Source organism: Podarcis liolepis (genome assembly GCF_965112155.1).
Source record: "Podarcis liolepis genome assembly, chromosome: 2".
Taxonomy (NCBI): Eukaryota; Metazoa; Chordata; class Lepidosauria; order Squamata; family Lacertidae; genus Podarcis; species Podarcis liolepis.
The window spans coordinates 67822008-67833712 of NC_139555.1; the positions used below are offsets into that span (position 1 = coordinate 67822008).

At 44.2% G+C, this 11705-nt stretch overlaps 1 protein-coding gene across 5 annotated transcripts in view; it reads left to right on the forward strand.

The window, feature by feature from the left end:
- The window catches only part of HRH2 (histamine receptor H2), a 32159-nt gene extending 24107 nt beyond the window's left edge, over positions 1–8052 (forward strand). For 2 of the 5 annotated variants that reach the window (XM_083488469.1, XM_083488470.1), the window contains exon 3: positions 7366–8052. In XM_083488469.1, coding sequence (XP_083344595.1) covers positions 7366–7552 — 187 coding nt within the window. In that variant the 3' untranslated portion in view covers positions 7553–8052. Of the gene's footprint in view, positions 1–876; positions 1035–7365 lie in introns of those variants that run through there. The other 3 variants (XR_014522275.1, XM_083488472.1, XM_083488471.1) reach the window with 3 other exon arrangements.
- The last annotated feature ends 3653 nt before the right edge of the window (positions 8053–11705 follow it).

Sequence of the window (11705 nt, forward strand, 5' to 3'; positions counted from 1 at the left end):
GCCTGTAAGATCACAACTAAAAATAATACAGCACACAACACAGCACATTATGATTGCTGCAGCAGAAAAGAAAAATCATTAAGTTGTCCACCAACCTTCAGTAGTTTTCAAGTGGACACTGGGTGGGAAAGTTTGAGTACTACTACTTTAGACAGACCAACTGCACATTCCCTTACCAACTGACAAGGAACTACATGTGACAGAAGCAGACTGATGGGAATCTAAATTTAAAACAACAAGCTAGCATCAGTGTGTGGGGGGTGGTGGTAGGGAGCTGAACCACCCCTCTGGTTATACTTGTTCCCCAGTAACAACTGCCGCACATTTGTTTCCTCCCACCCCCAGCCAAGCTCCTAAACCAGACATGACAACTGGTGGGAGAAAAAGTGGTTGGAGCATAGCAGCTTGAGGGGGGGAAGTGGGGGTGTGGGGGTTAAGTCCTACCAGCCACGTCCAACCAAGCTGTGCTTTCGATCCCAAGAACCAACCTGTTTCTATAATTCGGCAAGACCTCAGCTGGGTCTTGTCCCTTTCATGTTTACATTGATCCTGGAGGTGATCTGCAGGTTGCTGCTTGGACCTGTCAAATATGAGGAGAAATATGCTCATTTTCCCTGCAGAAGTAACTGCATTACCGGTCACAAATGAGACTGCTTTGAATTGTAATTCTGGTTTTCCTTGCCTGTTCATCTCGGAACTGGAGCATAACATAAACCAGAGCACATGGAACACAATGTGTTATCGTGCAGCCAAGTAACAGGATAATAATAGTCTGAATCGCGCATATATATATATTTAATTCTCAGCATATTGTTGTCTTGTGTCACTGACAAATCTTTCTTTCTCTTTCTCTCTCTCTCTCTTTAACCTTTTCAGCCCTGGGCCTTTTCCCTAAAGTGCACACAGGCCAGGCCAGGCCGTTAACAGTGGTCACTGTGACATAGCTCTCACTGTCCTCTTCCAAAAAACCATTGAGGACAGAAGGACAAAGTTAGATTTTCCGCTGGGGGAAGCTTAAAATCGGGGGCACTTGGGTGAGTACAAGGGGTGTCGCATCTAGAAAGGGATAAAGCTGTTTTGCATAGCCCAATTGAATCTCCTTCCTTCTACGGCCAACAGGAATCCCTGGGTTAGGTAGGGTTGCCTCTTTTCCCCAGAGAGACATTCCTTCCGTTTATAAACAGCTGCCAGGCATCTCCATGCTAGGGGAAAACGGCACAGCTTATGCGATCTCTGTCCATTGCACAGCTGCTAAAAGGTACAGAACCTCTGTTGAGAAAACAGCAGTGACAACCCTACCCCAGATTGGCTCGCAGGCAGGAATGGAGCCACCCCATTTCTTTCCAGTTCAGGCAGATACAATACCGTCCCACTTTTCCTGTCCCTGTAGCTGCTTCCAGTGAGTGTTTGTCATGAGATCGGTGCAGGTTTTCTGCAGCATCCCCACAACATAGTTGGCAGTGAAGTATATGCCTTCTACCACTTATCATGATAGCTAAATCTCAAAGTAGTTTACAAAGACAGAAATAAATCAACATGGTTGCAGAGCTGAGTTGTGGAAGGGTCTGTGGGTAGGAGGAGGGATCTTGAGATGAGGCCTAAGAGAAGAGTTAAAGGCAGACAGGCCTAGTATTGTCATTAGTGCTTGAGTAGGAATGACTAATGTTGATTTCTTAAGAATGGCCCACTGTCCATCTCTACAAATAACTGTCTGGCTGAGTTACTGGAATAGGCCCCCAAAATGACATCCCAGTATTTCTCTTGCTTCACATTCTGGTCTCCCTTTGGATTTTCCCCTGAATAACCATCAGGAACTTCCCCTAGGTTCCAGTAACATTCAGTCAGCTGCTTACTCATTTCTCACAGGACAAGGGAGATATGACCATTTTCTCCAAGTTTCTGATACTAATAAAATGAAAATAGCATCACATGTTTTCATGAGGAGAAAGAATGTTGCTATGCCCCCAAGGCAGTGGTTCTCAACCTGTGGCTCCCCAGATGTTGTTGGACTACAACTCCCATCACCCCTAGCTAGCATGGCCAGAGCTCGGGGATGATTGGAGTTGTAGTCCAACAACATCAGGGACCCACAGGTTGAGAACCACTGCCCTAAGGGGAGCACTAGGCCCATGTTTCCATCATAATGGTGGGAGAATGAGGGGTGCAGAAGGAATTTGAAAGGCTGGATGGTCATGAGTGCTTAACCCTTTCTGCATCAGTCCCCAGTTCTTTCCAACATTGTAAAATGAGTTTTTCCCAACCAGAAACAAACACATCTTGAGCAGCAGATAGAGAAAGCAGCCTGCCCATGCAAGAACCCCTTGCTGTTGGGTTCATAATGTATTGTCATCGTAACAAACAATTGCAGAAATAAATAACACATAGTTCTGCCCTGTGGTACTGACTAAACAAAATGAGGAATCTGCTTTCGTTGGGCTTATCTACAGTTCCTCTTGTCCCGCTGCTTCCCCAGGGGGAACTGCTCTTTTGCACTCAATCAGAGCAAAGGGAAATTCAGGTTTTCTGCAGGTTGCCGTTTGTTCCGATTTAGAGCTAAAGAGGTATTCCTTGGGAAAGAAGCGGCGTGATGGGGAAACCGCTTATCCTGGGATTTCTTAGCACAGGGCAAGCAGAAGTGTGGATAAGCCCGTTGACTGGCAAGTCTCACTCACTAACGGATTTTGAAACAACTTACTTTAAAAAACAATGTATATTTTCCTGTCACATATTACAGTACATCATAAGGAAGCACCCCTAAGATGCAGGCTAAATCATGTAAGGATTTGAGAGCAAGGGCAGAACTGACACAAAATTGTTAAGATGCTTGAACAGGCAGTGTCACCGCCGTCGTCACATTCCCTGTACTTTCTCTGCAAAGCGAAGAGTGAGATAATAGAAAGCCTATCACAGGTCACATTGCCAAGGAGAAATTTTATCACTCTGTTTCAGCATGTACAGGATGTGAAAGAACAGCACAGCATGTAACTTAGTGAGAAAGACCCGCTCTCTCATTCGGATGTGTTTCCCCTACATGTGATAGTCCTTGTGGGGCTTTTAGTTTGCAAGATAGCCTGCTCACTGCAAGGCAGGTATATGTAAACACATGTATAAATACACTGAAACAGTCACACATATGCTTTTGTCTTGCCTTTGAAATCATTTCAAGGCAGTTTGCAAGTCCAGTTTAAAATAAATAAATAAACAAACAAACCATATCCAAATGTCAAAAGTCACCAGAGGATTACACCTCACACAGGGCAGCTAACGGTAGATGACCCTGTGGGGAGAGGGGATAGTCCTGCAGGAACAAGCTCTAATGCAGGCACAGGCAAACTCCGGCCCTCCAGATGTTTGGGACTACAATTCCCATCATCCCTAGCTAACAGGACCAGTGCTCAGGGATTATGGTAATTGTAGGCCCAAACATCTGGAGGGCCGTAGTTTGCCTATGCCTGCTCTAATGCCTTCCATGCCTACTGTTAGCCAGGAAGAAACCATACTGTGAAATTTCCACCTGAGCAACTGCTTTCTGTTGACTTCACAGTTGCCTTTCCAAGTGTTGCTGTTCTTTTTTATTATTATTTCTGCCAGTTCTTATGGGTGTCCCAGAGGTGGCTGCATGTCAGTAGCTGCCTTTTTGAAGATTCCATCATTTACATACTTTTTCCACAAACCCATTTCAGCTATCCAAGAATGCAAATGGCTTCCGTTTTCAGCAAGCATTCCTAGTGTGGCAGGCATTGCATTGTTATTTAACCCCCCTTACATGTTTTTGATCCACAGTGTTGATGGACAGTGAATCTAAGGACGTAATCCACATGTCCCTTTTGACCCACATTTTCCAGACACAGGTCCTCACTTTAAAGCTCCACGTTGGAACACTCCTTTTTTTCCCCTTTGCCCCAGAGTTTTCCCCATGAAAGCCCACTCTTTCAAGCTGAAGGGCAACAAACAGTAATTTGGGTTTTTCATAGATTGCCGCTTGCTCCGATCCAGCTTTAAAGAGCGGGTTTTCACAGGGAGAGCTCTTGAATGAAAAAGGCGGGGAGCTTGGTCCCAGAACTTTAAAGTGGCTGGAAAGCGAGGAGGTGGATAAGCATGGATACGCCCTGAGTCATACATGGAAAGTCAGACTTTGAGATTATTTGTCATGAGTCTGGAAAACCTGGGCAGGGCTTAGCAAAGTAAGGACAGAATCACCTCTGCATACCGTCCCACGACCCTCTCTTGCTGATAACATGTCTCAGCTTTATTGACTGTGTCACAAGAAGGGGAAAAAACCTAGAGGTCACCTGACTGCCAAAAGGCAGATACAATTGTTGTGCTGGCTCCACACAGCGCACTTATAACCTTGCACAAGATCACAGGCAAACAGCCGGATGGAGACTTGAAGCAGCACTGCCCACAAGCAGCTGCTCCTGGCGGATTTACAAGCTAGGAAGTGCTGTCAACTCACCTCTTCAGGTTTGAAATGAGATTTTGCTGCAAGTGTCTCTTGGCCCCGTGGTAGTGATGTGACAGTCAGTGACCCTTGAGTGCATCCATCTCAGAAGCCTAAAAGCAGCAGGATGGCAGGGGCACTTGAGTGGTGCCTTTTGAATAAAGATGAGGGCCAGGCCTGGCTGAAAGAGGAAAAGGAAGAGCTTTTGTGCTTGACCAAGCTGACTGATAGGCATGTAATTGAGCATGTCACTGACAAACCTCATCCCTGAGGCCTGCTCAGATCTCTCACTCGGAGCATTAACCTTCTTTTCTTATTAAAACCTTTCATGTTGGCAAAATGGCCAGATGAGAACTTCTCAAGTAGTTCGGCTGACATCTAACTCTAGATTGCTCTCAAGGTCTTTCCAGGTTGTTGATCCCCGGGAAGAAAGATTACAGATACATTCTGCTTCACATCAGTGGATCTATCCCATTGACAGGGAAACAGAAGACGATAGCTTAATAGTACAACATCTGTCTAACACATATGTTCATGTTACTATGCAGCCTAAACACTTTATAGAAAAGCAGGCAAATGGAGTTGAAAATTGAAAGTAAACCCTTCAAACAGTTTGAGCAGGCCACTGTTGCATTTTGGCCTACAGGAAATTCATATGAGCCGGTGGCCTCCACAAGAGCACTTTGATAACCCAGTGCCACAAGAATGTTTGATGCCTCTGTGGGGACAACCCATGCAAAGGAACTGATCAAGATGCTCCAGAGCAATTACATGAGGGCTGTGCTCACCTTGCTGCCATTTGTGCAACTGTGGTGGCTGAGCAAGGGATACCATACTTTGTGGGAATCCTGGCAGATATATGCGCAGCTTCCATGTGAATGTGCTGTTTTATCCAGATGACAACTCCATGTGAGTGTCTTTGAGTCAGAAGCTTTGTGGTAAATCACTCTCAGAGAGGGGCTGCAGACTAGTTTGAACTTGCCCTGCAAAGATGTCTCTGTCTGTTACAAACCCATCAGCCAGAGAACCTCAGCTAAAATTCAAGCTATGGTTGTGTATGCATGACATTTCCCTTGTGCTAGCAAGGATGGCAGGCTCCAGGCCTGTAGGGATGCCAGCAAAATTCCCCTGTAAGTGAACTTTGGAGGCTCATAATGCTCAGCTCTGAGAAGAGGCAGACATCACATCCCTGAATTCTTCCTGGCTCGGTTTAAAATATGAGGCAGAAAAGAATTACTTGCTTACATACTCTCTCCTGCCCAAGCAGCAACTCACTTCTCAACTGCCCCCATCCCCAGTTCCCTTTAACTGGCATTTAAGGATTCCAGACATGGTGAGAAGGAGGGAGGTTGGGCCCTTTTAAATGTGGTTTAAAAGGAATGGGGCAGGGGTTGGGGACTTTAAAAGTATGCATCCCTGGCCAAATCTGGCCTGAACTGGAAATAAACCAAGTCATTCCCACAGAAACAGAGGTCAATCCAATGGGGGGGGTTAAAATGAATATGTTAGGGAAGGAATGGGAAAGATCATGCTACATGTCACACTGCAGTTTGTCTCTTTTAAAGGGACATGCATATTGTTCATAGAATCATAAAAACTGTAGAGTTGGAAGGGACCCTAGTCCAGCCCCCTGCAATTCAGGAATCCTGCCCACCACTGTCCCTGGGTGGGACTGAACCACCAACCTTCCAGTTAACAGACAAGACAGACTGAGCCACTGAAATGAATATTTTTGCTTCTAGTTGTCCCCTCCCCACATGTAGCAATGAAAGTTGGGGGGGGGGGCTTTTCAGGCATCTACCTCTTCTTCTTGGTTTCCTTTTTCTTAATGTTTCATTTCCTCTACTGAAATATTTGCTGCAGACCACATACAGCTCATTGCATCTGTGAGGCTTTCTTCTTCATCATATACAGTATCATTTCCCTTTTGCCGTTTTCTCCTGTGGTTTCAAAATACATCCAGCTGCTACTCTTAAAGGCACATTTGCCTTTTGATCAAGTAATCTCCAAGACAATTGTTCTTCTCCACATGTCTGTTGCAAGACAACTGGCAGTTGGAGCAGAGTTCTTCAGCCAGGCAGAGGGAAGCAAGCTTCCTACAGCTGCTTGTTCCCTGGCCTATGTCTGTGGCCAGTCTGGTCTTCCCATTGCCATGGTCTTCTTTCTGGTACAGCCTCACGCTGGAACTTGTTCCCCTTGCCCATCTCCATTTTATGCATTATATTTGGTTTAATGGGCAGGTCTCAGGTTTTTTTTAAAACCCAATCTAGAGCAGCTCTGATAATTCTGGGATTTGACCATTTAAAGCCACCGTCCTATTCACACAGACCTGATAGTAAGTCCCATTGAACTCAGGGGGACCTCTGAGCAGAGCTGTGTAGGAATGCACTGTAAATGTGCCTTTGGATCATCATCCCCAACGGCAGCATTCACATCGTCTCACGTCCACAGCTGTACAGTAGATGAATAGGTAGTTAAATGCTTTTATGCTTATAATACATGGCTTAGATTTACTGCATGCCATTCTGTCTCAAAAGGCACTATAATCTGTGGCTTATGCACATTCTTCATAGGTCACTTCCAGATAGTAAATCGAAACTGATTTCTGACATCTCTCCATTTGTAAGCTACACTAGTAGTTACTCATTTTCCAGCACTAAATTGTTTATCATAGAAGAACGTAACTCAGTAATTGGAGAAATGGACCCTGTATTTCCTCTCAGAATGTACATTCTTTTGATCTGTTCTGCTTTGTTGTTTTTTTGTAGCCATAAACACGTCTAGCACCATCACATAGCCTGCTGTGTACTTGGAACAAGGAACCAGATTCTAAAAATGGGAACATTGGGGAATCATTGGGGAAATATTTAAAAGTATCTTCTAATTGTCAGTCTGAACTATTTCCATTGCTGTTCCCCTTGTAGGAATCTGAACCCACCATGTGATAAATCACCCTGTCCTATGCTGCCCTGCTGTCAAAGTCTCTGTTTGGCCAAGGTTCTTCCCAAGAGAGATGTGTGGAGCCCAATGTTTGATCAGCCAGTGGCAAATGCAAGGAAGACAAGGCAACCTTCTGCACCCCATACAGTTATCTACTGTGTCTTCACCTGAGCCAGGACCTGCTTTCTTACGAAGTTGGATGTAGAGAATTATGACTCAAGGTAGCTCAAAGATTGCTTGAAGGTTGTTGCATCGGGTGCACCATCTCAAGATGGTTCGATAGGGGGCTTACTATGCAGGGACTTCGATTTCCCTGAAAGACTCTTGACTATAAATGTGGTGTGAATCCAGAAGTACTTGGAGATGCGTGACTGTACATACCTATAGGATTATCTGTCCACATCTAGGACAGGAAATAACTGTGGCTTGGGAGGAAGTGACAAAAAGGAAGGACTTCGTTCTTTTTGGTATGGTCATTATACTCCAAGGCATTTATTGCCCTGTTAGCCTATAAATGTCATATTTATGCCCTTGGGATATTTCTTGCATTGACAGTATTCAATATGGAGTCATCTTGCATTTTCAACATAGTTTGTGGTTTCCAAAACATCTGATAAAGTGCATTTGACAAATGTTTTGAATATTTAATAAATGTTAGCTTCAGGATTCAACAGTGTTTGGCTTCTATTTATCAAGTTTTCGCTTTGGTCTTCAATGTATTTCTATTCAAAAACAGTAGGGAAAAAGAAAGAGAGAAAGAAAGAAACAACAGAGAAGGTATTTTGCTTAAATGTTAAGTGGCATTTTACCTTTTAATGTTTCATGATAGGATGACATACACTTTGCACCCAGATACTTTTGAATGGTAGAGTGTGAATGCATTTTTGTGGTGGAATGGGGATGCTGGTGTCAATGGGATGCTATTTTCAAAGATAAAAAAATTTCTACTAAAATATCTGTAATGAGTTGCTCGTGCGTAAGTTGCCGCCTCTCCTGGCTATGTTGCCTGGTTAAACCTTTCTGTCTGGACAGCCCTTCACTTCGTGGCTGCCTCAGTCGCTAGCAGAATCTGTCAGTGGGCGTTTCTTAAACCTTTTCCAACATAAAAGTTGTTTGACGCCAAGTCTCCTCCTACTCTCCCTGCACGGAAGTCTTCTGCGCAGGGAGGGCGTGGGTAGCGGAGGACCCGTGCTCTCCCCGCTGGTGTCCAGTGAAGAGTCCTGGAGCCCTCTCGCCGATTCCCCCATCTGCCCCCCTTTATCCCTGGTGTTGTGCTGATTTGCTTCCCCATCTGTTGAGCTGCCTCTCTCCCTGCTGGGCCCTTCTCCACCATCATTTGAGAGCCTTCCCTCCGCCTCTAGCTCCGATGTCAGTTCCCTGACAATATCCAAATAACTATTTAACAAGCACTATTTGAAGAGCACACAAGGTGTGTGAACAAAGTATCCCATACACTTTGGAATGTGTAGGATGTGTTTAAATTTCAAATATGATTAATTAAAAAACTTCTGAAGATGTGAAGAATGAAACTCTTACCCTGCTGAATGGCCACAAGGCTTTCACCCCAGAGGCCAGTTGTTCAGTGTGTGGTTTGAGGGCAGATACAGCTTGTAGCCTCTTTTCTTCCTTTCTGCTTCTGCAACCCAACAACCAGATACCCATGACCATGCCAATTTTGCATTAGATATACAGTATTAGAAACTGAGCTGCTATTGAAGCAATCGAACAGAAGAGATGGTGTTCATGGACCACTCCTACCATGTAATCTCATTCTTTTTAAAAATAATAATAATACGTTTTTATTAAAGATTTATTAGTTTTCTTTGGTTGGCTGTAGTGAGAATGTAATCTCATTCTAGAGATAAGCATGGACATCATGATAGGCTGAGGTGGAACTAGAAAATGGAGAAGGGTGCTATGTGGTATGGTGGTGGTTGGGTAAATTGTCATACAGAAACAGTTTTCAAAAGGTCTCTGCATAATGATAATAATGAACCATAATGACTAATCTCTGAAGAAGAATGACAGTTTCTAGTATGACTGTCAGCTCTTGAAATTTTTTAAAAGGCTGATAATAATAACAACAACAACAATAACAACAACAATAATAGATTTGATTTGATTTGATTTGATTTGATTTGATTTGATTTTTAGCCCATCCATCTGGCTGGGTGGTTTGCAGCATATCTAAAAACATAATAAAAATATAAACATTAAAAATCTCCCAATACAGGACTGCTTTCAGATGTCTTCTAAAAGTTGTGTAATTCTTTATCTCCTTGACATCTGATAGGGGGCGTTCCACAGGGTGGGCGCCACTACTGAGAAGGCCCTCTGCCTGGTTCCCTGTAATATTACCTCTCACAGTGAGGGAATCGCCAGAAGGCCCTCGGCGCTGGATCTCAGTGTCTGAGCAGAACAATGGGGGTGGAGATGCTCCTTCAGATATACAGGGCCAAGGTCATTTGGAGCTTTAAATGTCAGCACCAAAACTTCGAATTGTGCTCAGAAACATACTGGGAGCCAATGAAGATCCTTTAGGACCAGTGGTATATGGTCCCAGCAGCCACTCCCAGCCACCAGTCTAGCTGCTGCATTCTGGATTAGTTGTGGTTTATGAGTCACCTTCAAAGGTAGCTGTTTAATTCAAAAGATGGAGCCCAGCAATTTTGGTGGACCTGGGGGTGGACTCTGATGTAAAAGCTGTCCATTTGCATAATATGCCCACCAACCTAAAAATGTGATAGTGGCTGCAGCAATGTGCCTGGCTTTTCTGGCAAGAGCACAAAAAAGAGCTCTTTTATACCTCAGGTTGTTAACATAGGTCAACAACATGTTTTACTGGAGGGTCCCTCTGCATGTCAGAATTGTGATAAACAACACATTGACAGGGGGCATCTAGCAAACCTGCTATACCTGGCTTTTGACAAAGTAGTTGATTTAAAATAAGAACCCAATGGATGAACAACACATTTCATAGACAAATTGTCAAAGAGGACCCTTTTTAAAAAAAAAAAGTAGCTGAGGAGGGAGGCGAGGTTGGGGATTTGAAGCAGAGAAACAGCAGCAGGGAGGGATACTTACTGGTACCTCTTCCCTGCCTGTGGCCTCTGCTCCAAATCTCCTTGGAATTGGGACGGGTGGTGGGGAGCCTTTCCACCATGTGCAGAATTATGTTTGTGGCTGTAAAGCAGAGATGGGGAAACTCAGGCCAGAAGGGCCAATGGAGCACTTCAGCTCTCACTACCTGACCCTTGGAGCTTTTTCCCAGGCCACACACCCCTCTCCTGCCACACAACTCACCTGCCCTCTTTTGCACCACGCTTGAGTGTTTGTTTGTTTTCTGAGCAGAATGAGTCCTTGAACTTCGATAATGCTTCTTGCTTGCCTGGCTGGGGAGGAATGGGGGGGGGGGACTAACCTGCTGTACATAGGTAAGATTTGCACTCGCTGTTATGCCCACTTTTGCCTCTGGCTTTGCCTACCGCTGGCATAGGTTGTCCAGAGGGAAAGCGACCCCTGGAGTGAAAAAGGTTCCCCGTCCTGCTTTAAAGAGGGAAAATTATGGTAATGGACAGCTTTCAGGTTTGGAAATCATGAGCAAAAACTTGCAATGAAAGGCTTAGCAGTGCCACCTACCTGCCAGATACATATTTTTTACTCTCCGCAAATCTGGCGTTGCTCGCTCAATATGTGAGACACAGTATTGTGTATTTCCACAAAGGAAAACGAGACATTTCCTCATGTCTCCCAGAAACTGTAAAATTTACTGTCAATGGAACAAAAACAATTCTGATGAATCAGGAAGAGAAAGAAAGGGGATTTTGTTTTGTCAGTTCTTGGGAATGTGTTGTAAATTTTGCCATCGAACAAACCTCGAAGCTCTTTGCTACAGCGAGGCATGAGAGCTCAGATTTTATATAACCTGGTGGAATTTTTAATATGTGAGGGAATACTGCAAGGATCTCTCATATAACTATTGCAACTTTTATCTCTTTTTCTTTGCCAGGAGATTTATAGGAATTCAGTGTTTTGTTCTTCTTGGATCTCTCCAAATTCCTTTTAGCAGTATGTGACCTCACTCTCTTGACACCTGCTGACATACTGCAAAATACACACAAGTTCATATAATACATACTTAACAATTGCACAGAGTGTTAATGCTTTTTTTATGTAGAGGATCTTTTCTCAAAGGGAAAGCACAATGCATGAAGTAGTCCTCTGAGCCTGAGTCCACAGGCTGCATTGAAACTGGATAGACCAGCTCACTGACTTCATAATGAATGGATGTGAGTGAAGCAAGTAGTCTAAACTCAGAATCATC